Below are 27,888 nucleotides of genomic sequence, written 5' to 3'. Positions count from 1 at the left end.
TCATTCTCTTAGATCTCAGGCAGCGTCTTGGGCAGATAGTCAAAACGTTTCTCCTCAGGAAATTTGTCGGGCGGCGACTTGGAAATCTCTGCACACTTTCGCTTGGACGTCTGGGCTCCAGATGCGGATTGTTTTGGTAGCGTGGTTCTTCGAGCGGGACTTACCGGGTCCCACCCCAGTTAGAGCAGCTTGGGTACATCCCATCTGTCTGGACTGATCCGGGTACGTACAGGGAAAGGAAAATTAGTTCTTACCTGATAATTTTCGTTCCTTTAGTACCACGGATCAGTCCAGACACCCGCCCAGGTGGTTAGGTAAGTCCGTCGTTTGCCTTTTCTTTCTCTTGCAGAGTATACAGAAGGTTTTTTCAGAGGCATTTCAGAGGATGAGCAATTCATTGATCTGTAAGGGGGGAACAATCTACACTCCTTGCACCTTTGTAATTAGTTTGGTCCTCGGACCATGTTGGAGCCATTTGTTATTAGTTTTTTGCTCCAGTCATTGGCCATTGGTTTCTTCGGCAGTTGTATTGGGGTTTTTTCTTTCTGCTTTGTTATTCATTATACAGAGGGACCACAGGTGGCACACTGGCTTATCAGGGGGTGCCTTTTCAGTTTGTTCTCTGACTCCACCTGCTGGAAGGGAGGCATAACCCAGCTGTCTGGACTGATCCGTGGTACTACAAGAACGAAAATTATCAGGTAAGAACTAATTTTCCTTTCTTCTGCCTTCTACTCCTCCCCACATACCCTTTTCCTTCTACTGCCCCCTCTCCACACAGTCCATACACTTTTCTGCCCCCCCCCCAGCACATCACTCTGACCCTCTGTCCCCCTCCCTACACATCTTTTTGCACATCCTCTCACCCACGTCCCCTACCTACTTGGCCCTTCCTACACAACCTTCTTTCCAATTGCCCCGTCACCACACAACTCTCTTCCGATCCTCTCCTCCCCACATCCCATGCCCTTCCATCCCTTCCTACATACCACCTCTGACCTCCTTCCCCAAATATCTTTCAGATCTCCCAGTTCCTTGTACATACCCAGATCAGTCCAGACTCCTGGGTTTTGCCTGCCTGCCAGCAGATGGAGACAGAAAAAGCTTCACTGACACTATACATAACCCAGTGTGCCACCTGCAGTCCCTCAGTATTTCTCTGTCTCCAGCAGATGGTAGATGGTATAAAACCTGCAGTCTGGAGAGAAAGGAAAAAAAAATAGCCAAAATTTCTTTTTTTGCATCCTCTGGTTTGAGGCAGATGAGCAGGGGGTTGGTGACCCTTCTAATAGCTCGGTCCAGAGGTCCGTAGGGTGGACATCTGGTGATCCAGATCCCTCATCCTGCACAAGATAGCGGTGGAAACTGCTGCAGTTCTGCACTGCAAGGCCAGTGAAGCGGGGAAGCATCCCTTTTATCCAGTTTTTCCTGGTCACTAAAATTTGGCAAAAGGAGACTGATATAGCCAGTGGTTTGGCTCTTTTCTGTTCTGCCATGCAGCCTGTGCACCTGGAACCTGAACCTTTGGCCAAAGGAAAGTATTGGTTTCTGTGTATCTGTATTTGTTCTCAGAGAGTTAAAAAAAAAAAAAGAGAACAAGGAACTAGATAGAGGAATCTGTGCAGCAGTGAGGTTCCAGATGGGGAAGCTATCTCAGCAGCTTGGGGAGTTCAGCGATGGGGTTTTTCAGCAACTTCTCTGCCTGTGGAGGAGACCAGGTATTGGCTTCATGGCGATAAGGGACTGTTCCCCTGCTTGCCATTGAGGTGCTGGTGGGGCCAGAGCTGCGGGGAGGAACAGCATGTGCGTGCAGCAAAAGCATTTGGGGGTCTGCGTCAAGCATGACAGCACCAGTAGAACAAGCTTCACAGGGGACAGGGCCTAGCGCTGAGGCTTCCCTCGTTAGCACAGAAACGGCTGCCATTTTCAATTCCCTAGTAGCTTGGGTGAGAGAGCCAGGGGAATACCCTCCTCAGCTACTGCCAGCGGTTCCGTCCCACAGAGGTGCAGAGAGGCACTTGCACTCTCTGGAGAAGGAGAAGTCTTTGGTTCTGGTAAAGGTCTTCTGCCAGTTTTAATTTGCTTATGCGCAAAGCGTTTTAGCGAGATGCTAGCTCTTGGCCTCAGTCTTCATGGATTTCCAGCCAGTCAAGAGGCCTGAGCTGTTGAGAAGCTCTTCAGGCTGATAATTTTCAGTGCCAGATGTTAAACGGATTTGGGCCTAAACGCGCTGAAGGTGCAGGCAGGCTTTACTTAGCCGTGTGGTAGGTCACTTTAGTGGTTCTTTTCTCGCGTGCTTAGGCATGTGCACGCATTTTCACCATATGGCGGTTGTATGTGCTGGTACCTGGGCACATAAGGCTGCAGCCTAGACTTGAGTGCATATTTGCACAGGTACTTGTGCGCGTAAGGCTGTGACCTAGACTGGTGCACGTGTATGTGCGGGTACTTGTGCGGATAAGACTGCAACCTAAACTTGTGCACATATTTGTACATGTACTTGTGCGCGTACAACCGTGAATTAGTCTTGAATGCATATTTGTGCACATTCTGGAAGAGTGTGCGTGTACGACCAGGTGGCATTGGTGTGTGCACAGGAGGCCGCCTAGAGCTGAAGTTCAGGAGAGCTAAGCTTCGGGGACAAACAGGTCCAAGTGCCTTGCTATCTGTGAGGCTTGCCATCGGATAGCAATTTAGTCCTCACGCGCTCTGTTTGCGTCAGCGCTGTTTAGATGCTCAAAGCAATTTGACTACTACAGGTTTTGCCCATTTTGGGACATCCCCTCAGCCTATGGTGTCTTTGGAGGGAGAGTGGAGTGAGAGGTGAGGCAATGGTCAGTTCTTCTCCCTTGTTCCCGAGGGCAGAAGCTTCCCCGAGAGAGGTTAGAGAGAGCAAGGCTGGGCCTTTGGACTCCAATATAGATCCATCCTCCTCCTCCTCCTCCTCCTCCTGGGTGGAATGTTTTCAGGGCCTGCAGACCTTTCTGCACAGGTGCCCAGGAAAGGCGAAACAACTTACTATGTAGGGATCATATGCTTGGGCCTCCCATTTGTCAGTCAAGGAGGGCAAATACCACAGGGAGGCTGTCCCTGGTAAAGTTCAAGGGGGTGTGGATCATGAGACATCAGAGGATTCCAATGGGGAATTGGCTTTCTCACTTCTAGAAGAGAGAGAAATTGCATATGATTGAGAGCCGATTTGGACTCTGCTCATATTTTTTCTTTTTTCACAGAGATGTCTTGCTGAATTTGTTGGCTCAGATCCTGAACATGCTTAGTGTGACTGGAGGTCAATTTTAAGTTAAGCATCCTGTTTCTTTTCCCCCTGTATCCAATTCAAGAAATATTGGATTTAAAGAAGGTAAATGCAGCTCTGTCATAGCGGCGGTATACAAGGGAGTGTTCCTAGCATTTCTCGCCTTGATAGAGGCATATCTATGTACATAGCCATCAGGCCGGAGCACCAGAAATTCCTGAGGTTCATGGTCCTAAGGAAACATTTTGAGTTTCAAGCCCTTCCCTTCAGCTGGGGACGGCTCCACGTATATTCACCAAGGTGATGGTGGTGGTGGCGGCTGCATTGCAAAAGGAGAGTGTATTGGTGTATCTGGATGACTGGCTTATTCATGCAAAATCAAATTACCTCTGTTGACAATCATGACAATCAGTACAAAAGGTACTGATGCTCTGGAAGTCTCTAGGATGGGTGGGGAACCTAGCAATGAGTCATTTAGTCCTCTTGCAAAATCTGCAATATCTGGGAACTCAGTTCAACACACTGGCAGAGAGATTGCTGAAATTGCAGAGTCAGATTAGGCTTCTGCTAGTGCTTTCAGTGCCCAGGGTCTGGGTCTATTTACAGGTCTGTGTTCTATGGCATCAACATTGGAATTAATGCATTGGGCATTCGCACATATGCAGCCTCTGCAGAGGGCTCTTTTCCCACTGGAATCTGTTATTGGAAGTTTCACCTTCCTCTTCCATTAGAGGGGGAAGCCAGAGACAGTCTTTCATGGTGCTTTTTTGCACCAATCTCAAGTGTGGTGCGGAATTGGAGATTCCGAATTGGATAATAGTCACCACCGATGAAAGCCTCTCTGGATAGAGGGCAGTGTGGCAAGATCAGGTGGCACAAGGCCAGTGGTCGAAGAAGAGGGCATCATGGCCTATCTGTCGGTTAGAGAAGAGAGAGTTGCATTTAACGTTGCTTACCTGTCTGCCAAGGTTACACAGCCATCCAGTACGGATCCTATCAGACAATGCGATGACTGTGAACTACATCAACCATCAAGGTGGAACCAAGAATCAGGCAGCGGCTTGAGAGGTCCAGGAGTTGATTTTTTGGGGCAGAACAGCACTTGGAGCGGCTGGCAGCATCTCACATCGCCAGAGTGAACAATGTTCTGGTGGATTTTATCAGTTAGAGAAAGTTAGACCCCAGGGAATGGAAGCTGCCAGAGGCAGTGATGAGTCTTGTTCATGAAAGATGGGATATCCTGACCAAAGAGACTACCAAGGCGTCGTGGTTTTACAGCTTCTGAACAGAACATGGTACAAAGGAATCGGAGCTCTGGTGCTGCCGTGGACTCAAGGGATTCTTCTTTGTCTTCCCTCCCGTGGCCTCTGGTGGACAAGAGATTAAGGTGGATAGAGAAACATCCAGACAATGTGATCCTGGTAGCTCCAGAGTGACTATATCGACCAATTTTCCCAGATTGGATCAACATGGCCATAGATGGGCCACTGAGGTTCAGTCATTGGTCAACTGTTTTCCACCAGGACCCAATATTTTTGGGTCAGGCGGCTCACTTCTGTCTCACGGTTTCACTTCTGAGAAGAGACAACTGAGTTGGAGGGGATATTATGAAGTGGTTATTTCCACCTTCTACATCCTTGACGTATGTGCAAATTTGGAGGCTCTTCAAGTCCTGGTCTGCTGTCAATAGCCTCAGACTGTTCAGGCTACGGTGTCACATATTTTGGCTTTTCTACAGAAAAGTTCTGGTCAAGGAACTGGCCTAACTCTTTGAGTGTCCAGGTAGCGAGATTGGGTTGTCTCCGGGGTAAGGTGCAAAGGTATTCTCTGTCCGCAGATCTGGATGTTCTATGGTTCCTTCAGGGAGCTAAGAACTTGATTCCTCAGGTGCGGAAATTTTGTCCATCTTGGAATCTGAATCTAGTCCTTAGAGCAGTGGTTCTCAACCGGTGTGTCGTGACACACCAGTGTGTTGCCAAGAACACGCAGGTGTGTCACCACACTTCCTGGTCCCCTGCTGACCCAGCTGCTCCCTGGTCCTCCTCCGCCTGGGCTTAAAATGCTGTCAGCCCGGGCGGAACGCGGCAGGACAGCTGGAGTCAGCGGCATCGGCGTGCTCTCTTCTTCCCGCCGTCCCCCCGCGGCCCGGAAAAGGAAGTGGTGAGCATCAGGTGCGTGCGCGGGAAGAAGAGACCATGCTAGTGTGGTCAGAATCGGCCCGAAGAACAGAAGAGAGGTGCGATCTGAAGAATGTGCAGCGCGGCTCGGAGGAAAATGAAGAAGAGCGACAACCCCCGCCGATGGGACTCCTCCTCCGCGAGGGCTGAAAATGAAGGAGGTTAGGGTTGGGAGGAGGCTGCTGCAGCCGCTAGTTCTGGGGGGTGGGGGGGGTGGGGAGAGAGAGAGTGAATGAGCAAGCATGTGTGTGTGAGTGAGATAGCATGTATGTGTGTGATTGAGAGCCTGTATATGTGAAAGAGAGTATGTCTGTGATTGAGAGCCTGCCTGTGAGAGAGAGAGCATGAATGTAAGTTTACGATTGGGAACCTGTATGTGTAAGTTTGTGATTGAAAACCTGTTTGTGTGAAAGAGTATGTGTGTATGATTGAGATCCTTTGTGTGTGAGAGAGATAATGTGTATGTATGATTAAGAGCCTGTCTGTATAAGTAAGAGAGAGAGCATGTGTGTCTGTGTGTGACTGAGAGCTGGTTTAGGTGATGGAGCATGTCAGTATGTGATTGAGAGCCTGTGTGTAAATGAGAGAAAGAGAGAGAGCATGTTTGTAAGCATGTGAATGAGAGTCTGTGTGTGAGAGAAAAAGACAGCATATATGTATGTGATTGAAAGCATGTGTGTGTAAGCATGTGTGTAAATGTGTAATTAAGAGCCTATATAACAGATCGATACTCTAAGGCCGCGGTAGAAACAGTGCGGCAGTGCCGGGCGCACCCTCGTTCCCCGCACGCACAGTTCTCTTCACCTACCGCTCGATACTCTCTTCAAATTGCATGCAAATGCAAGCCGCGGCTGCGAAGCGTTAGGCAAGCGTTAGGCCCGCGCAACCCATTTTACTGTATAGGCGCTAATACAGCGCCTATACAGTATCCTGGGTGCGCTGGTACCTGTCATTTCAAATGTCATTTGAAATGACAGGCACCAGGAAGTGGATGGTTCCCCCCTCCTCCCGAAGCAAGGCGCAGGGCGAAAATTAAAACGGGAATAAAGTGTAAAAAATGGGGGTAAAACCAAAGGGAGTAAAGTGTAAAAAACCATGGACGACCTCCATATTAACATTGCAGCGTAAGTTGTTTATATATATGTATAAATACCTGTCACTTTCCTGTCACTTTCCGAATCCCCCAGGCGTGCGGTCATCGAGGCGGCGGCGGCGGGAGCCGGCGGGCGGGTGGGCGCGCGTTGGATCCAGGCGGCGGTGGGAGCCGGCGGGCGGATGGGCGCGTGTTCGATCCAGGCCGTGGCCGGGTGGGCGTGCATTCATCCAGGCAGAGGGAGCCGGCGGCGAAAGCGGCCTCCGGAGGCCGCTTTCGCCGCCGGCTCCCTCTGCCTGGATGAATGCACGGCCCCCGCCGGCAGTGAATGAATGCCCGTGCGATTTCGGCGCTCAAGGCAGTCACATGCCGTGACGTCAAGCGTCATAACATCACGCCTTGAGTGCCGAAATCGCCGCCTCGATGACCGCACGCCTGGGGGATTCGGAAAGTGACAGGTATTTATACATATATATACCTATATATAAACAACTTACGCTGCAATGTTAATATGGAGGTCGTCCATGGTTTTTACACTTTACTCCTTTTGGTTTTACCCCCATTTTTTACACTTTATTCCTGTTTTAATTTTCGAACACCACACTAACACCAAGTAGAGGGTAGGCGGTAAACTAATAGGTTAAGGACGCGGCAAAATAGCAGGTTACAAAGGAGATAATCTGAGCGCGCGTCACAGTATTGGAGGGTAATAGCTAATTCCTTCATTATACAGCTAATTCGTTCATTTACATATCATATACATGCTGGGTGCGGAAAGGGTTATGCGTCTGTTTTAAGAAGCGCTAAGGACGCGTGAAACTGGAGACTGTATCGCTGGATCGCCTTACGCGTCCGAATTGTGCGCTCACAGCACGTTACAGACGGGAAATCTTCAACCGCACGTTACAGTATCGATCCGTAAGTGAGAGAAAAAGCATGTGTATATGTGAGTGACTGAGAGCATGTGTGTATAGGTGTGTAATTGAGAGCCAGTGTGAGAGAGAGCGCTGGAATGTGACTGAGAGAGAGGAGAAAGTTCCAAGCAAACCACCCTTCCTCCTGCTAATTCAAAACAATCTTAGGAGACCTGGATATCAAACGTTCCCAGTTATGCAGAGCAAAAAAATTTTTGTATCCTTATTTTTCATTACTGGGTCTTTGTGTCTGCTATTTTGAAATATTTTATTGGTATCTAGAAATTTTTTATATGAGTTTTTAATTATTGGATATTCCACTCATCATCTGTTTCGAAATAATCTGTTCTTTTTGTTAGTATGGTTTTACTGCTGATTTTATATTTCTTGATTTATTTTATAAGGATGGGTGATGTTTCTTTTTTCCTTTGTTATACTGCATACAGAGACTCTGGCTTGCTGCAGTTTCCAATTCAGTTTTTTCTGCATGCTTCTAGTTATGCGTTTTGGTCTCTTTATTCTTTGTTAGGTGAGGGTCAGCACATGTGATTGAGGTGAGGTTCTGCTGGCGTGTAGTTTCTGTGTAGGGCTCTATAGCAGCCTGACTTGGTCCGTTTTCCTAATAGGAGATGTATTGGTGTCTTAAGGCCTGGTGTAATATTTCAGTGTTGCCTTTTCGTAGGTAGGTGGTTACTGTTTAAGTGCTGGAAATTGGTGCTGTTTTGGTGTGGGATGTTTACTATTTATGCAATTTCTGTTCAGACAGAATATGTATCTATTCCTTGTGTCATTTTAAACATTAAAAATAATTACCGGACCTTTACTTTTTATTTCCGCCGTGAATTGTAATGAGCAGTGTGTCACACATGTGAGCGTGGCCTGTCAGGTGTGTCACGATGGGAAAAAGGTTGAGAACCACTGCCTTAGAGGATTGTGTGAGGCTTGGTTTGAACCACTAAAGAGGGCTATGGTTAAAGACTTGACTTTTAAAGTGGTTTTCTTGGTGGCTATTTGTTCAGCCAGGAGAATTTCGGAGCTCCAGGTGCTGTCGTGTCGAGATGCCTTCATACAGATGTCTGATTCGAGGGTATCTTTATGCATGGTGCCTTCTTTTCTGCCTGAGATAGTCTTAGTTAGACAGTAGAGCTTCCAACTTTTATGGATTTAGATTTGTCTAGGCCTCATGCGGAGGGGGGAGCTTAGGCTCTTAGATTGGAGGCATGCATTATTGAGGTATCTAAAGGTCACTTATGATTTCCATAGATCGCATCAACTCTTTGTAGATCATATCACCTCTTTGTGCTGTGGAGTTGTCCAAAGAAGGGAAATAAGTCATCTAAAGCTACAATTGTGTGGTGGTTGAAGGAGTGAGTGAGTCGACTTACATTTCTAAAGGATGCCTGCTGCCGATTAGTTGAGGAATGCACTTGATGCATTCTCAGGTGACCTCCTGGGCTAAGTCACAGCAGGTGTCTCTGCATGAAATTTTCTGGGCGGCTACTGGGAAGTTGTTGCCCACTTTTGCTAGACATTATCGCTTGGATGTCAGGGCTCTGGCTTCCATGTACTTTAGTGAGAGTGTTCTACGAGTGGAACTCTCCATGTCCCAACTGAGTTAAGGGGAGCTTAGGTTCATCCCAGGAGTCTGGACTGATCTGAATACATACAGGGAAAGGAAAAATTGTTCTTACCTACTAATTTTTGTTCCTGTAGTACCACAGATCAGTCCAGAGACCTGCTAATTTACTGGGGGGACAGTCTGCCGCTCGTACTGTTGCTTTATATATAGTGCGGCATTGTTGGAAGTTTTCAGTGCTGATCGCTTATATTAAATTTGGGAAATGTTTGCCATTGTCTTTTTGGGCAACTTCATCTTCTTCCGGCTTGTTGGAGGGGAGGGAGTTTACTTAGAAATTTTTGGTTGTTGCTGTCATCTTAGCTTGGATACAGGTGAGGAACTGCAGGTAGCACACTGGATTATGTACAGTGTCAGTGAAACTTTCTCTGTCTCCATCTGCTGGCAGGGAGGCAAAACCCAGGAGTCTGGACTGATTTGTGATACTACAGGAATGAAAATTAGCAGGTAAGAACCATTTTTACTTTCTTCTCCACACACCCTCTGTCCCTCCTATGCCCAATCTTCACATACCATTCTGCCCCTCTTGCCCCCTTCCTATTATCTATGTTCCCTGTATGATCTCCCTGAGGCAGGACTGGATATGGGGAGGAAAGGGGAATGATGATTGGGGAAGAGAAGAGGGGGAGAATGGAAGACGGGATGAGAAGTGCATGGTGGGTGAAGAAGTAGGGAATGGAGGATGAGAGTAAGGAGGACTGGATAATAGGAGAGGTTACAAACTTAAGATATGGAGGAATGAAGGGTGGGGACTGAAAGGATTGAAGGCTAAGGTAGGAAAGGAAATGTGCAAGGGAAGGAATATAAGGTGAATGGTTGATGAGGAGGGAAGGAGGGAGATGGAGGAAAGGAAGATGATATAGAAAGTTCTGTGGGTGTTCCTGCTCGCTGACATTCTCTCCCTATCCTAGGTTTCGCTGGACAAAGGATGATGTGTTCTTTGATCCCCAGCAAGATGCCCGCATCACCACCAAGAAAGGCTCTGGGACCTTCGTCATCCCCAACAAAAATGGCTTGGTAGCGAAAAGCTTCCAGGGCATCTGGCGCTGCTTTGCCAGCAACAAGCTTGGCACTGCTGTCTCCAGTGCCATCCACCTCACTGCAGAGAGTAGGTGTTCTCAGGGGTATTTGGGTGGGTGCATCTTCCACATTCCTCACTCCATCTAGGAACTGAGCACTTCTCTTTCAAAATATTCAACTGGTTTAGGTTCTTTAAAGGGGTTTCAATGAAGGCAGCCATCTTGGGAAGAGTGACATCAAAAACAGTGTGCTCTTTGTCTGATTGCTGCTGGAAATTAATTCACAAACAGTCATCACACACACTCATATATGATTGGTTCCTATTAACCGTGATGCCCTTAAGTCATATCCCTGATAAAACAAAAAACAATCCTCAGGGTATTCACTAACGGCCTGATTTTAAAAGGGCCACGTGCGTAAATAATGGGAGTTACATGCATGACCGGGCCTTGCGCATGCTGCGTGCATTTTTGGAAGGGCCTGGCCATGCGCATAATCCCCATTATGTGCCAAAGTGCCAGGCCTCTCCAAAGGGGCGAGTTGGGGGGCGGGGTTTGGGCGAGGGGGCAGGCCTGGACAGTGCCATTTGATGCTGTCCCGGGGAAGTGCGTGCTGGCAGCAGGCGGGAATGCATAACTTTCTTCTACTCATCAGAGCAGGTAAGTTACAGAACAAAATAAAAATAGGGGTAGGTAGGTAGGGGTTAGGGCTCGGTATGGAGAGGGGAAAGGAAAGGAAGGTTAGGTAGGGGGATAGGGAGGGGAATGTTCAAATTATGCCCAGCCAATCGCATCGCCGGGCGTAATTTGAACATTCCCCTCCCCCCCATGCATGCACGGATTTTAAAATCTGCGGCCATCGGATTTTATAATGTGCGCCCTGCGCACGCATGTTATAAAATTGGTGCATGCCAGGAATCGCGCGCACATGGACGTGCATGCGTGTGGGTCTTAAAATCGACCCCTATGTGTGATGCTACTGCTGACTTTCTTTTCCTGCCAGATCCAACTGAAACATGGCATGTGTGCTGCCATTGGCAGCACTGTTCTTTAAGATGACCATCCATTTAAGAAGATGGAGAAAGAAAACTGCTTTTAAACTCCTTAAAAGAGGTGGAGGGAGGGAGCTACTAGTTAACCCTCTGAACTTAAGATCTGGATCTAGCTTAAACAAAAACAGCTCCTTTAAATATTTAAATTGTTTGCTGTAACTTCATGCAGTCTCTGTGCGGAAGCCATGTTTATATTCATAACGGTCTTTTTGTGTGTTTTCCTTTGTGTGTATGCTATATGGCATTTTTGAGGGGGATGTGGTACCTGGGTTGCCGGGGGATGCAAGGGAATCCTGTTTCTATGGCAATGGTTGCCATGGTTCCCAACCCCCATGTGCGAGGGTGATGTAAGGAGTCGGGAGGGGGAAGGGGAATGACTTTGGCGGGGTCCTTTGGCGGCCCTCTTCCTCCCACTGAGAGATGTTTCCCTGACAGACAAGGAGAGATAGCAGAAAAGAGAGAAAGAGAGAGCGAGAGAGAGAGAGGGACAAAGAGACAGTGACAGAGCCGGTGGTTGGAAAGGAGGCAGAGGGAGACTTTGAGGACAATTTTTGAAACAAATCTAGATGTCTGACTAAGGAGCTGGCTGGTTAGATCCGTCAGGATGAAAATCTGCTCTGACTGGTTTCACTAGGGGGCTATATTTAGCTGCTGAAAAGATGGGCTTTCTGGGAGATGTGTTTAGACCAGAGAGAAAACCCTGCGTATATATTTTGGGATTTCCTATATGTTTGTGTGGTTATTCCCATATAAGACAATCTGCAGAACTGGTAGGAACAGGTAACGTGGATATTTTGTGCCTTCACCATTTAGGAAGATTTTCAAACACAAGCTGAGTATATCATTTTTTTAACGTTCTCTTATTTTATTTTTATACTATATCACAAAAGCCTCCATAAAATAATGCAAATTTCCAAACAAGAAAAAATACCCCACATAGTTTCAAATAATGAAGAAGGAAAATAAAAAGTTAAGGAGTCTAAGACAGAAAAACACAAATGGAAGGGGCTAATGGCAATTCAACCAATAAACAAGATGAATAGCTAAATAAGAAAAAAGAAACTCCTAAGTAATATCTGATACAAGCTGTTTGCAATAGAAGGAAGACCGTTCACGAGGATAACATCCTTATACACCATCCACAGTCAGTGAGCTCTTCTCACACAGAGAAGATGAATCTGACCCAACTAAAAGGCTGATACAGTCATTGGATGCGCGTTTTCCCTTACCCCTTATTCAGTAAGGGGCGGAAAACGCGCGTCCAACCCGCCGAGCCTAATAGCGCCCTGAACATGCAAATGCATGTTGATGGCCCTATTAGGTATGCCCGCGCGATTCAGAAAGTAAAATGTGCTGCTAAGCCGCACATTTTACTTTCAGAAATTAGCGCCAACCCAAAGATAGGCGCTAATTTCTTCGGGCACCGGGAAAGTGCACAGAAAAGCAATAAAAACTGCTTTTCTGTGCACCCTCCGACTTAATTTCATGGCGATATTAAGTCGGAGGTCCCGAAGGGTAAAAAAAGTAAAAAAAAAAGAGAAAAAAATATTTGAAGTCTGCCAGCTGCTGTCAGGTCGAAAACCGGACGCTCAATTTTGCCGGCGTCCAGTTTCCGAGCCTGTAGCTGTCAGCGGGCTTGAGAACCGACGCCAGCAAAATTGAGCGTCGGCTGTCAAACCCGTTGACAGCCGCCGCTCCAGGCCAAAAGGAGGCGCTAGGGACGCGCTAGTGTCCTTAGCACCTCCTTTTGCCCGTTTCTACCGCCGGACCTAATTTAAATACTGCATCGCGCTCACAGGCGAGCAGGGCATTTGCCCGCTCTCCCGCAGACTTTACTGAATCTGCCTGTAAACGAGGCTTTATAAGGAGAACCGAAAGCTGATGCAGGTTCCAAATGTTATCAGAAGAAATGTTATTTAGCTGGGTATCTAAGACAGCCCCGTTTTACAAAGTTTGGATTGCAGTTCTAAAAAAGTCTTCGGCTTAAACGCATAACATCAGGAAATAATCCAGTGTTAAATTCCATAAAGATGTTATTTAAATTTCAGGGGGCGGGGGGGGAGACTTGTAACTCAGTCCTTATCTGGCCTCAAAAAACAAAAAAAATCATGGGGAGCACAATTTTTTCAAAGCCATTTCCTGGGATAAAACAACATTTTACTTGTTGTGGAAAGGGACTTTTTGAAAAATTACCAACCCTGTTCATGGCTAAATTTGCGTGCATTGTTCAAAGGCTTGTGTAAGTTTTACCTGCATTCAGGCTGAAGCAATAAAGTGTGCCTACCCCAGTGCAAAGGTTTACTCATGGTTGGACGTGTGTTTTGGGCACGCCTGACTAGCGTCCAGTGCAGTAAGAGGATTAGGGCATCCATAACGCGCGTGCTAAAAACGTCTCCCAACTAGCGCCTACTGCATTTAAATTCCATGTGCTTAAGGCTATTAGCTATTACCACCTGATGCAGGAAAGTGCACCCAAAGCCTGGGCACCCAACACACACTTTTTAAAGCTGGGAATTTAACTCCAGCCCCAGAGGTAGAGTAAAGCTAACTCACAGTTCCCTGTACATACCCAGATCAGTCCAGACTCCTGGGTTTTGCCCCCCCCCCTAGCAGATGGAGACAGAGAAGTTCTCAAAACAAACTCCGCCTTATATAGGATGGTGCCACCTATAGTCCGGCAGTATTTCTCTGTCTCCAGCAGATGGTGGAGGTGCAAAGCCTACAGTCTGGTCTGTGTGTTAGTTTTTATTTTAGGAGTTAGTCAGAGTTAGCTTGCATTTGTTTCTTTCTGGTTTAGTCAATTTTGCTTTACGAAAAACAAAAAAGGGGAGAACAGTCTTTGAGAGCAGTGTGATCTTCAGCCTCTCAGGGGGTCGTGAGGTTCTGAGAGGGCCATCCCCCACTGGTGTTGAGGCAGCTGCAAGACAGGGTCGAGGGCCCTCTGATCCTTCTTTGGCAGCTTTGGGTGTGATTCTGGGGAGCCCGGTTCACTCCACCCTGAAGGATCAGCACCTTGGACCACTGCCGGGCAAGTTTAAAAAAAAAAAAAATCATTTAGTTTGCTTTCGTTTTCGGCAATGCGGCAGCTCTCTCTCTCTCCTCCCTGTTTTCGCCGAGTTTTGGTGCGGGGGTGCCCGATTTCGGGGGGATCCTCTGGAGCCGCGAAAATGAAAAATATGGACAAAAACAAGTCTGCTCAAGTTTCCTCAGGTAAAGCTGGTTCTGGACAGACTGGGGTTGACCCTTGCCCGCTCAGTGCGGGAATGGAGGCCATTTTGCAGACATTCAGGTCTGCTACACAGGCAACCATGGGGGAGGGGATTTTACCGCCTCCTCAGCAAAGGTTTCCCAGGGAAAGGGAGCCTTTACAGCCTGATTCCCCTGCAACAGAGGATGGCCCCTAGGGGGCTTCAGACTCCTCCTCCTCTTCCTCTTTTTCTTCGGAGTTTGTTTTATTGCTCCATAAAGCTTTTAAAGCGAGGAAGGCAGAGAAGTTACAGCCTGGTGGATAGTTCACCTCTTTGGGTTCCAAGCTTCATGCTAAGAAAAGGTCCAGGTCTAAGGGGGGTTCAGGGCCTGCTAAACCTAAGCGCCCGCTCCATACTGGGGTCCCTCAGGCTGATACTGATATGGATACTTCTGAGCAGGATACAGACCCAGGGGACCCGGACCTTCAGTCCAAGCCCCTGCAGGGGGTAGATGTGGACCTTGATCTACAGCAGCAGGGGACAGTCAGGGGTTCTCAGGTTGCGGAAGGAGATGACCCTAAGGTGGTCCGCGTCTTTCGAAAGGAGGAGCTGGGGCCACTTATCCCTTTTATTCTGGCTGAGCTGGGCATTAAAGGTCTCCCTGAGGAGTCCAAATTGGGGGCTATGGATCTTGCCTTGTTGGGCCTGAGAGATCCTGCTACTGCTTTTCCTTTTCATTTCTCAGCCACTGACTTATTGTTCCGGGAATGGGATACCTTGGATCTGGGCTTGAAGGTGAGTAAAGCCATGGATAAGCTATATCCTCTGCCGGAGGATGCTTTGGACCTGCTGTGAGTACCCAAGGTGGACGTGGCGGTGTCCGCAGTTACCAAAAAGACCACAATCCCGGTTATAGGGGCGACAGCAGTCAAGGACCTGCAGGACAGGGAGTTGGAGCTACAGCTTAAGAGAATTTTTGAGGTTTCAGCACTGGGTGTTCGGGCGGCCATGTGCAGCAACTTTGTATTGCGAGCGGGTCTCCTCTGGGTGCAGCAGTTACAAGCTAACGCTGGTTTCTTGGATGAGGAGGTGCCCAAGCAGGCCGTCTGGATGCCTCAGTGGCCTACTGTGCTGATGCCTTTCATGACCTGCTGCAGACGTCGGTGAGATCCATGGTGTCAGCAGTCTCAGCTCATAGACTCCTATAGTTAAGAAACTGGTGGGCAGTCGTGTCCTCCAAGGCACAGCTGGGTTCTTTGCCCTTCAAGGGAAAATTGCTTTTTGGAAAGGACTTGGAGGATATGATTCACTCTCTGGGAAAAAATAAGGTTCATCGGTTACCGGAGGACAGACCTTGGTCACGAGGTGCCTTTTCCTCTCGGGCCAGATTCAGAGGGAATCAGCAGTTTCGTCCAGTTAGAGCGCCTAGTTCTTCCTTTTGTCAAGCACCTGCAAGGCAACAGTCCTGGACCCCAGTCCTTTCATGGCCGAAGATTTGGCAAAGCGAGTAACGCCCAGGCTTCGTCAGGGGCCAAGTCTTCACAATGAAGGGGCACCAGTCCATTCCTCGGTGCCTGCGGTAGGGGGCAGACTATCCATATTTTTCGAGGAATGGAATACGGACCAGTGGGTGCTGACCGTGATAAGACAAGGCTATGCTTTAGATTTTGCACGGTGCCCTCGGGACCGGTTTCTCGTCTCTCCCTGTGGGTACGCGACCAAACGAAAAGCGGTCCAAGACACATTGCAGAGACTGCTACAGCTGGGAGCCTTCGTCCCAGTGCCTGCGGAGGTAAGAAGGAAGGGTCGTTACTCCATTTACTTCGTGGTGCCAAAGAAAGAAGGGTCCTTTCGGTCCATTCTGGACCTCAAAAGAGTAAACAGATGCTTCCCAGTGCCACGTTTTCGCATGGAAATGCTCTGACCAGTCATTGCCTCGGTGAGAAAGGGAGAGTTTCTGGCGTCCCTGGATCTCACGGAGGCTTATCTTCATATTGGCATCCGTCAGGATCACCAGAGGTTTCTTCACTTTTCGATACTGTGTCAGCACTTTCAGTTTCAGGCTCTGCCCTTTGGTCTTGCCACCGCGCCCATGACGTTCACCAAGGTGATGGTGGTGGTGATGGTAGCAGCTCATCTCCGGAGGGAAGGCCTTCTGGTGCATCCCTACTTATACAACTGGCTGATTTGAGCGAAATCGGAGCCAATTGCCCGGGTGGCGATTCACAGGGTGCTTCAGCTCCTTCAGTCCTTCGCTGGACTGGGTGGTCAATCTCTCCAAGAGCAGGCTTGTGCCCTCTCAATCCTTGGAATATTTGGGGGCTCTATTCGACACTCAGCAGGGCAGAGTATTTCTTACCACAGAATGCATTTCCAAGCTGCAAGATCAAATGCGAGGCTTATTGCTCAAGTGTCCTCCCTGGGTCCGGGATTACTTGCAGGTTCTAGGCTCGATGACTTCAACCTTTTCTTTTTCTTCTATGCACTTTTTTTCTTTTTTTTCTTTCTTTTTTTTTTTTTTTTTCTTTTTCTTCTATGCACTTGTTATACTTTTGTAATGTATACTCTTACGTTTTAGTTATGTACGTTATAATGTATTGCTCACCCCTTGTTTTATGTAAACCGACATGATACGAACTTCCGTGAATGCCGGTATAGAAAAACACAAATAAATAAAAATAAATAAATAAACCTTGGAACTGGTACCCTGGGCCTTTGCTCATATGTGGCCTTTGCAATCCACATTGCTTTCCCGATGGAATCCAGTCTCCGAACTGTTTTATCTTCCTCTTCCACTTATGGATGCAGCACCGTCCAGTCTAGATTGATGGCTGGTTGCGGATAATCTGTCCCGAGGAGTCCAACTGGACAGTGGTCACCACTGATGCCAGTCTCTCCAGTTGGGTGGCGGTGTGCCGGGGGAAATCGGTGCAGGGCTTATGGTCTCCCGAAGAGTCACAGTGGTCAATCAATCATCTGGAGAGTCGAGCGGTGTGGTTAACATTGCAAGCGTTCCGTCCTCTCCTCCAGGGGAGGTCAGTCAGAATTCTCTTGGACAATGTGACCACAGTAGTGTATCTCAATCGCCAAGGGAGGAACCAGGAGTCGTCAGGTGGCGGTGGAAGCTCATCAGTTGATCGGCTGGGCAGAGCAGCATTTAGTCAGCATAGCAGCATCGCACATTGCCGGCATGGACAACGTGCAGGCAGACTCTCAGCAGACACTGCCCAGATCCCGGGGAATGGGAGTTGGCGGACGCGGCCTTTCAGCTCATATGCGAGGTGTGGGGCACGCCCAGCATGGACCTCATGGTGACGTTTCGAAATACCAACGGCCATCACAGAGAGACAGGAGCAGAAGGGGTGGATGCTCTGGTGTTACCCTGGCCCACTGAGGTTCTGCTGTACGTATTCCCGCCTTGGCCATTGATTGGCAAGGTGCTTAGACGAATAGCGATTCACCCGGTGGAGGTGATCCTGGTAGCTCAAGAATAGCAGAGACATCCTTGGTTTGCGGTCCTCCTCAATTTGGTGGTGGAGGGGCTGCTGCGGTTTCCAGTTCTTCCAGACCTACTGCATCAAGGGCCCATTTGTTTGGCAGAAGTAGATCGCTTCTGTCTAGCGGCATGGCTTTTGAAAGGCAACGCCTAAGTCGCAACGGTTATTCTTCCGCCATAGTGACTACACTTCTCAGATCACGCAAAACATCCACCAACCTCGCGTATGTTCGAGTGTGGAAGATTTTTGAATCTTGGTGTTTGGACCATGAGGTTGTTCCTACTTGGGCGTCGCTATCAGATATTCTGTGCTTTCTACAAGCGGGTCTAGCCAATGGCTTATCGTGTAGTTCTCTGAGAGTTCAAGTGGCTGCTCTTGGTTGTTTGCGTGGTTCCATTCAAGGAGTAGTGTTGGCGGCACATCCAGATGTGGCTCGTTTCCTAAGGGGAGCAAAGCATTTACATCCCCCGATAAGACATTCTTGTCCGTCTTGCAGTCTGAACTTAGTTCTTGCAGCCCTGTGTTCAGCACCTTTTGAGCCTTTGAAAAGGGCGACCTTAAAGGATATCACTTTGAAGGTAATGTTTCTTGTGGCCATTACATCAGCTCGTAGGGTGTCGGAGTTCCAGGCTCTTTCCTATAGAGAACCTTTTTTGAGAATTTTGGATTCGGGGGTTTCCTTAAGGACAGTTCCTTCCTTTCTTCCAAAAGTGGTTTCTTCCTTTCATGTCAACCAATCAGTGGAGTTTCCAGCCTTTACAGATTTGGACCGATCGGATCCCTTGTCTAAGGACTTGCGGAAGCTGGACGTTCGCAGAGTGTTGCTGCGATATTTGGAGATTACAAATGACTTTCGTGTGACGGACCATCTTTTTGTGCTATGGAATGGTCCCAGACTAGGTCAAATGGCTTCCAAGACTACCATAGCTCGCTGGCTGAAGGAGGCTATCAGCTCGGCCTATTTACTGCATGGTAGGCGTCTTCCTGTTGAGCTTCGTGCCCACTCTACTCGTTCGCAAGCAGCGTCTTGGGCAGAGTGCCAGATGGTTTCTCCACAGGAGATTTGCAGGGCGGCTATGTTATGTTTTTGAGGTGTTGAAGTGGATTCTTGGGTACTGCGGTGATGGCCACTCCCATGGGGAGGAGCCCCGTGAGGAAGCGCAGTACTAGGCTAGACTCTATACATGCAGACACAGAGAATTTGTATTTATTATACAGCTTGGTGGTACTGCCCGGGTTGGACAATAGTGAAGGCAACTCAGTAGAAGCAGTCCAGGGGTCCTCGGCAGAGGAGACCAGTCCTACTCTAGGTAGCAGAAGGCAGCGCAGGGTAGTAGAGGCAGAACCCAGATGTAGACTCCAAGCGTTGAAGCTGAAGGTGAGACAGACTGAGAGTGATAGTTCTCATTGAGCAGTTGGCTGTATTGATGAAGATCCTGGCAGGCAGAAGCATATCGAATACAGGCACCAGGTTAGGGCATGCAGGCCCTCGAGGAGCGAGTACCCAGTTTCCCAGATAGGCACCTGAAAGAGAGAAGAAGGGCCCCCAAGGAGCGGGTACCCAGGTTAGCGATGAATTACCCTGAAGGGCAGAGAGAGAGCTTCCAGCGGCTGCTGGGAAGCGGCAGAGCAGCTTAGACCGGAGCAAATCCAATCCTTGCTAACTCGGTTTGTTAGCAAACGAAGGGCAGGCTAAATACCAGGATGTGCTGACGACATCGGAGGGGACGCCCCTGAGGTTCCCGCCATGATGTGGATAAAGACATGGGTGGTGTGCACGCGACACCATAGGAGGCCCTTAGGAGAAACATGGCGAACGCCGTCACCGTTGCCGATCCAAGGACGCTGAAGAGAGCGGTATGAGGACGCGGTGGCAGCCAGCTTCCCAAGACTTGAGGAGAGAGAAGGAAGAAAGGTGAGGCACAGAGGTCGAAGCCTTCTGAGACCGACGGACGCAACAGGCTACTTGGAAGTCCTTGCATACATTTGCAAGGCATTACAGACTGAATGTACAAGCACCGGGGTCAGGAGGATTTGGAGAAGAAGTGCTGCGAGCGGGCCTCTCCGGGTCCCATCCCAGATAAGAAAGCTCTTTTACATCCCAGGATTCTGGACTAATCCGGGTACATACAGGGAAAAGAAAATTAGTTTCTTACCTGATAATTTTCGTTCATGTACTATCACGGATCAGTCCAGAGTCCCGCCAGTCAGAAGCATGGAAGTGAGGGAGAGTCCGCGCGGATATTATTTAGTTCGCTTTCAGATCTGCAGAAATTTGGATTGACCGTCCTCAAGTGGTTCTACAGATTCAGTTCCTAGGTGGGTTCAGTGAACTGGTTATTTCTTTTTTCTTGTTGAAGGGTTTTTGTACATAGTTATAGTGGTTTTGAGAGCCATTCTGCTTTGACATTGAGTAATACTGCCGGATTGTAAGTGGCACCATCCTATATAAGGCAGAGTTTGTTTTAAGAACTTCTCTGTCTCCATATGCTAGAGGGGGGGGCAAAACCCAGGAGTCAGGACTGATCCGTGGTACTACAGGAACGAAAATTATCAGGTAAGAAAGTAATTTTCCTTCAAGGGCTCATGAGAAACATTAAAAAAAAAATGGTCCTCTGTGTTGTGATAAGTGTGTCCTCCTCAGTATTGCTGGGGCTCTTGAATTTACTGCTTGCGGTGCAGAAAAATAAATGTATATTGACTTGATCCACTTTTCTTATGCCCACACAATTTGGACGCCTAATATAATACACCAGCACCCTCAGCAGGATAAAAAAGAAGCCGGATCAAAACGGATGTTCGTATTGAGCGCCCTTTGCAAGTATGGGTGGGCACTCGATGCAATAAACTACTTTTGAGCACTGCAGACACACAATTCTCTCTTAGCATGCCATTTTTTACGCTGCCCTGACTTCTCTCTCATTTAAATACTGCATCGGGTACCCAGGGGATGTGTTTGGGCACGTGTTAGGACAACGGGCCCTCAATACGAGGGCCCGTTTTGAGCGCACGTCTTCTGCATCGGCCTGCTGTTCATAGGAGTTCCTGAGGGCAGGGTCAGGTCAGGGGAGAGAATAACATATGTAGTATTGGATTTTTGAAAAATGTGCTTTGTTGGGGATGAAAAAAGTACCCGCAGGAAAAGCTGGCACATATCCCTGTGGATATTGTTTCCTGGGGCAATAATTAAAGCAAAACTGCGCGCGTAGTCAATTTATTGGAGCAAACCCCTTGGGTAAAACTGCCTGCAGTGTTCTGCATCCATGCCGGCAGCATGACTACTGCCCCCCTAAAGTCCCACACTGTACAACAGTCTCCGTCAAACACTTCAGAAGCTGGGTTACCTCCAGTGATTTACTGTCTTGAGACTTCAAATAGCAAGGCTTAGCAATTGCAGCAATAATTGGATATTTTTCCACATGGCTCCCCACAATGGATGTGGTCTGATTATTGCTGTGCCAGGCAGGTAAAAATAGGTGTGCCATTCTCAGTGCCCATGCTTCTAGCTGTGGAGAGAATGGGGTCGGATTAGGACAGGAGGAGAGAAATTCCATGCAGGCATTCCCTTTGAAAAATGAGACTGCAAGCTCTGGTGGCCAGATATCAAAATCACCCTCAGCAAGGACAACTTTTAAAACGATCTATGCAGGCAAAAACAAAAAGCATTAACCCACCCTAACTGAATGTCAGAAAATCACCCTCCCTCAACACAGCTGAAAAGTTTGTGTTGTGCTGAAAGCCACTGTACATTTAGCTACATTGAGAGGAGATATTCCCCGGGGCATTTAGGTCAGGAGCAGGCAAAGTGTGCATACAACTGGCCTTTTCAAATCTTTATATTAATGGAAGGAAAACTGTTTCTTATTTTGAAATCTTTGCATGTATTTCACCAGAGTGGAACCAAGCTGCTAGCACTAACTTTCAAAAAGGAGACAGAGCAGCTTTTAAACTAGAACAAAGGGGAAAGCAGACAGTCACTCAGCAGTGCATGGTTCAGGGGAATGTATCCTAGAAGGATACTAAAGAAACAAGAGAGTTAGGGCATCCCAACAGAGAGGTTCCAATAAAAGCAAATGTAGTCCATGTACCTATATGTAAAAAATCACAGAAGCTAAAGATTTCCAAATTATCCCTAACAACTGAAAAGCAGGTTGTTACACAGAGCCCTGGTGGAAGGAGGATAACCAATGGGACAGTGCTATATCAGGGTACAAATTATATCGCAATGATAGGGAGGATCAACTTGGTGGGGGTGTGGCACTTTATGTCTGGGAGGGTATAGAGTCCAACATACACAATATGAGGATTAATTATTTCTTAACATTTCATCCGTTTGTTTTTCACCCTCAGAAATTGGTATCAGACTGTGTGCTCAATCGCTTAGGCTCTTGCCCTATACAGGGCTACAACCTCTTTCATGATGGCAATGGCACTAGAATGGTTACTTCATTTACCAATTTCACTAAAGTAATCTTTTTATTTTATATGCGACATTGCAGTGTTTCGGCGGCACAGCTCGCCTGCTTCAGGGGATTCCTCCTGATAAGAGAATATAAAATGCAGTTTTCATTAGTACACTATTCCCATTTACTAAGATTCTTTTCAAACATTGTACTATTAAACATGGAACGCACATCTCTTTACTATCCATTGCCAGTTCTTTTCCCACAGCGCAAAACTTACGGCGCACATGCGCTCAATATGCATTCACCACCACTTCCTAATTTCAAACCTCCCCCTATCTTCAACATCTTCACTGTTCCCATTTCAAAAAGAGTCCTTTCAAACATTATTAAACATAAGATGCTCAACACACGCTCAGTAAATGTTCACCACCACTTCCTGGTTTTTAAACCTCCTCCTGTCTTCAGCATCTCACCAATCAGAGAAAAACTTTCAAGTTCCAGCCAATCTCTTATGTCCGGTGCACTAGCACTCTGAAGGGCTTTTCTAAAACATTCTAATGTTTAAAGTTCCCTCCTACCCTTAACTCACAAGTAATCAAAAGAACCTGCTACCAGTTCATATCGGCACTCGCTGCCTACATAAAGACTGACCAGCCTACCTCCTTATTTAAGCCCAATGGCTCCGTAGTCCGCAATTTAAAAATCCACCTTTATTCTTGTTGTAGTAGTTTTAAATTGAAATTACCTCCCCGTATATACCTCCCCGTATATCCAACAGGATAAAGATCATGCAAGAGTCTAAATGCTCAGTAGAATCTATATGGGTAGAAATCCCATGTGTGGTGGTTAAGAGTATAGCGATAGGAGTATACTACCGTCTACCTGGACAAAATGGTCAGACAGATTTATTTATTTATTTATTTGTAGGGTTTTATATACCGTTATTCGGTAGAGCCATCATAACGGTTTACAAATCTGCAATTATCATGAGAGGTCTTGAACGAGTAGATGTGAATAGGTTATTTACACTTTCAGATAATAGAAGGACCAGGGGGCATTCCATGAAGTTAGCAAGTAGCACATTTAAGACTAATCGGAGAAAATTCTTTTTCACTCAGCGTACAATTAAGCTCTGGAATTTGTTGCCAGAGGACATGGTTAGTGCAGTTAGTGTAGCTGGGTTCAAAAAAGGTTTGGATAAGTTCCTGGAGGAGAAGTCCATTAACTGCTATTAATCAAGCTGACTTAGGTAATAGCCACTGCTATTAATTGCATCAGTAGCATGGGATCTTCTTGGTGTTTGGGTACTTGCCAGGTTCTTGTTGTTGTGCGTCCCGGCTGTGCTAGGCCCATGCCTGGGCCTACTCACCCCAGGAATCCAGCTGCCAGCTCCGGTTCACCTTCACTCGCGGCGGTGGACAGTCGCCTCCATTCCCGAGCGCCTGCAGCCACCTCGTACCCTTGGACTGGTTCTCCGATATTGACCCGTACTTCGCCTGGGCTACGCGTGAACAGATTCTCTGGTATTGACCCCTGCTTCGTTTGGACTACGCTTGATCTGATCTCCTGGCACTGACCTTAGTTCTGCTTCCGGTACTGTGCCTTCCTATCACCTGCCCTAACTCCAGCTTGCCTTGGACTCTCCTTGTATTTTATGGACCTGGCCTCTCAGGCTTCAGCCTATCTTTACCTGGACGCCCCCTGTTCTCCTTTGTTCCTGTTGTCATCTGGGTCTTTGGAATCCTGCCTCATCCGGACTATCCTCGGCCCTGCAATATCTCTGCTGGTTCCTGGCGTACCCTTGTCTACATCGACTGGGAGTCGTCACACAGAGGCCAGCCTAAGTCCAGCTGACCCCTGCACCTAAGGGCTCAACCTGCGGGGAACATGGGCTGGTATTGGCGAAGCTCCAGTCGGCCTCCGTCTCCTAACCTGCTCCGCCACCCAACGGTGGGGACCCGTAGGGCTTGCCCTGCAGGTAGCGTCAACCCCCACCTCGGGCCAAGGGTCCACCATCAGCACAACACTTGTGGCCTGGTTTGGCCTCTGTTGGAAACAGGATGCTGGGCTTCATGGACCCTTGGTCTGACCCAGTATGGCAATTTCTTATGTTCTTATGATCACATGTAGTTTGTGCCCACAGAAAGTTTCAAAGCAAAAATATCTGTGTACTGTGACTTTGAAAACTGGTGCAAAGTCTGCAAGTTAAAGCCACATGTGGTCTTTGTCCCAGTGTGAACAGTTTGAAAAATTGCCCCCATTAATCGTTAGAGTTCTCAGTAGAGTTCTGTCAGGGTTCCACCTTATTCTCCAGATCCAGAACCTTTTCAGGAAATAATGCTTTCTTCAGATTTGACATACTGTACTGAAGAGTCTCCAAAGTAATATTAGCAGTACAGGTGTGCAAGCTGAAAATGTTCATTTTGTTTTGGGGGCAAGTTTCAGGGATGTTTTGGCTTGCTTAAAATTTTGTTTCTTTCTGGTTTTAGTGCATGCTATTTGCATGTAGCAAAGCAAAAGTGGAAACTGAAAAGAATAAAACAGAATTTTGTTAGTGCTTTAAGTTTGATTTTGAAATTACATGAAATTAAACAGCTTGTTTTGTTGATGTTTCCATGTCGTTTCAAAACAAAGGCTCGTCCCTAGTTAGCAGTACAAACCTCCAGCCCAGCCTTCTCAGCTAATAATCAAGAAGTCTTGCGCTAGTATTTGATTGTGCCATTGCAGTAGAGCTCCAGAAAGAGGAGGTAATGTTGCATTTCCCTTTTTATCTTCCTTTTCAATCCATGAAAGGCAGAGTAACTTTCATGCTGTTGCAGATATCTTCTCCTAGGGGTCATCCAAAATCCATGGAATCTTTGAGGGAAGAGACGGTATCAAGCTTGGGGAAGCTAATAACCCCGAGATACTCTCCAATAACTCAGGGGCCTGCCATCCCAAATCCAACATCACTAACCTTCCTTGAACATTGAGTTCTGACACTTTGATTGGCAAAGATGGATGCAAAAAGCTGCCCATCAGGCTTGATGGCCTCTTTGGATGGAAAGATCTGTTGCTTATCTTTCTGTTGGGACATAAGCTCCTGGATAAACAAAAGAGCAACCCACAAAAGTGGATAGCCATAAAAACAGAGCTGCCTGCCAGAGGTAAGAGACTCGGGCATCCACGGCCATTTTTTACTCCCTGACTCTCCCAACTTGTGTTTGAAAATCTACCTGAAGTTGTGAGATTACAAAGTACTTGCGTATTTCACATACCGAGAGGGGTTTTGTCCACAAGGTGACTTGCTTGAAGTCACACATAGAGAGTCATGACACAGCTGGTATTAAAACTGAAGCACAGGGAGATAGTGACTCCCCTAAAATCCATACTGAGAGTCAGTGAACGCACCATGGATTAGTAGCCAGGCTTCTTTTCTTTGCATATCTTGGAAGGCAAGATAGATAGTGCGAGAGCAGGGATTGCTATTTATTGCCCTTTTCTCTCTTCCAGGTACTCCAACGTGGCAGAAGGAGGTGATTCAACCAGTGATAGCAGAGGAGGGGGAATCTGTGGTGCTGCCATGTAACCCCCCCAACAGCACCATGCCCCGGCGCATCATCTGGATGAACAGCAGTGAGTCGGCTAATTCCCCCCTCCCTCTCCCCAGACCCCTGAGCCCATCCTCCACTTTTCCTACGTCACGATCGTAAGTCGTGGAGGAATGCTGAAATGTGCCTGTGCTGCCCCCAATCCCTACAGTAAGGCTCTGTGGTCCAGATGCGTTAAAGGTTTTTTTGCATTTTGCATCTCTAGAATAGATGTTCCCTGTACGTACCAGGATCAGTCCAGCACACCTGAGTTGTGACTCCGCACCAGTAGATTGAGACAGAGCAAGATCTGTCGGACTCAGCCATATATGGCAATGTGCCTCACACAGCCCCTCAGTCTTACTCTGTCTCCAGTAGATGGTGCAGGTGCAGTCACAGCCTCTGCCTGCCCTGGGTCCTGGTAGTTAGTCAGGGTTGGTTTTTTTCATTTTAGTGTTTAAAAAAAAAAAAGGTATTTCAGGAAGGCTGAAGAAGGAAGGTCCCAGGGGGGTTGGAAGGTTCTGAGGGGACCATCCCCCCCTGGTTGAGGCTGCTGCTAGGGTCGAGGACCCGGCTGTGCCAGTAGCAGCATCGGGGGTGACACCGGGGAGCCCGGTTCACTCACCCCTGCTGGATCAGGAGCCTCAGGACCGGGGACAGCGGCAAGTTTGTAAAAAAAAAAAAAAGTAAAGTGGACGCTTTTGTTTTAGGGCCGGCTCTCCGTTTCTTCGCCGGGGGGGGGCCGCTTGACGGGGGATTGTATTTTTAATTTAATTTGAAGTTTAATTTCAATTTGTTTTCTTCCTCGCGCATGCGGCTCGGCGCGCGCGCTCGTCTTTTGCGCGAGGGAATTTGTTCTTCCTGTGTCTTGGGTGGCGAGGGACCGTCCGGGGCAGGTCGGGGGGGCCGATCCCGACCGGCGCGATCGCCGCCGCGCGTTGACAAGACTGCAGACAGGCCGGCAGACCCCTTCCCGCTTAGCGCGGGAGTGGCGGCCATTTTGGGGACAAGCCCGGAAATCGCGCGGGAGGCTGCTGGTGATGGCAGCATGCCTCCTGCGCTTTCACCGCAGCAACGGTCTTTGGGGGGGGGCGCCCCGGGGGGGGGGGGGGCTGAGTCCCCTGTGGAGGCCAGCGCGGGCGAGGCATCTTCGGACTCCGGGTCCTCATTTTCCTCGGATTTTGCGCTGTTATTACACAAGGTCCTTAAATATAAAGGCCATGGGCGGAGAGCGGGGAAGGCTTTTCCCGCGGAGGGAGCCGACAAAGCCGGATCCCGGAAGAGGAAATCCAGGGATGGTTCGCGCATTCCCCCAGCCCCACCTAGAGGGAAGCGTCCGTTGCGGGGTATCCCTCAGGATACGGACACCGAGTCCATGTCGCCGGACAAGGCAGATCCACCCGAAGAGCTCCCAGGGAGGGCCGATGGGGCGACAGGAGAGGGTCCTGCCCAGCCAGGTACGGGTAAAGGAACGCCGGCCGTCAATGGAGATGACCCGAAGGTGGTCCGCCTTTTTCGGAGGGATGAGCTGTCCCCGCTTATTCCGGCTATCCTCCAGGAGCTAGGGGTGGAGGCCCCGCTGGTGGTTTCGCGGCCGGGAGCCAACATGGATCCGGTGCTATTGGGTCTCACTGGACCGGCAGTGGCCTTCCCATTCCACTTCTCGACATCTGATATTTTGTTCCGCGAATGGGATACTCCGGAGTTGGGCCTGAAGGTGAGCAAGGCCATGTATAAACTCTACCCGCTACCAGAGGACGCGCTGGAGCTCCTCTGGCTGCCAAAGGTGGACGCGGCGGTGTCGGCGGTGACGAAGCGGTCGACGAGTCCGGTCACAGGCGCCACGGCTCTCAGAGACATACAGGATAGAAAGCTGGAGTTGCAGCTTAAGAAGATTTTTGAAGTTTCGGCGTTGGGGGTTCGCGCCGCCATCTGTAGTAACTTCGCTATGTGGGATAGCCTGCGCTGGGCCCAGGTCCTCCAGGCAAATGCAGATCTCTTGGAGGAGGAGGCCACGCAGGCGGCAATAGCATACAGTGCAGATGCCCTCTACGACCTCCTTCGTATGTCAGCCAGATCCA

At 48.4% G+C, this 27,888-nt stretch overlaps 1 protein-coding gene across 1 annotated transcript in view; it reads left to right on the top strand.

The window, feature by feature from the left end:
- Nucleotides 1-27,888, top strand: part of L1CAM (L1 cell adhesion molecule) — a 324,282-nt gene that overhangs the window by 96,582 nt on the left and 199,812 nt on the right. The window contains 2 exon segments of the mRNA XM_029609487.1: nucleotides 9,988-10,184; nucleotides 25,731-25,853. Coding sequence (XP_029465347.1) covers nucleotides 9,988-10,184; nucleotides 25,731-25,853 — 320 coding nt within the window.

This window comes from Rhinatrema bivittatum, chromosome 1 (genome assembly GCF_901001135.1).
Source record: "Rhinatrema bivittatum chromosome 1, aRhiBiv1.1, whole genome shotgun sequence".
Classification (NCBI taxonomy): Eukaryota; Metazoa; Chordata; class Amphibia; order Gymnophiona; family Rhinatrematidae; genus Rhinatrema; species Rhinatrema bivittatum.
The sequence above is the reverse complement of the archived record's forward strand: the minus strand, read 5'-3'. Positions and strand labels throughout refer to the sequence as shown.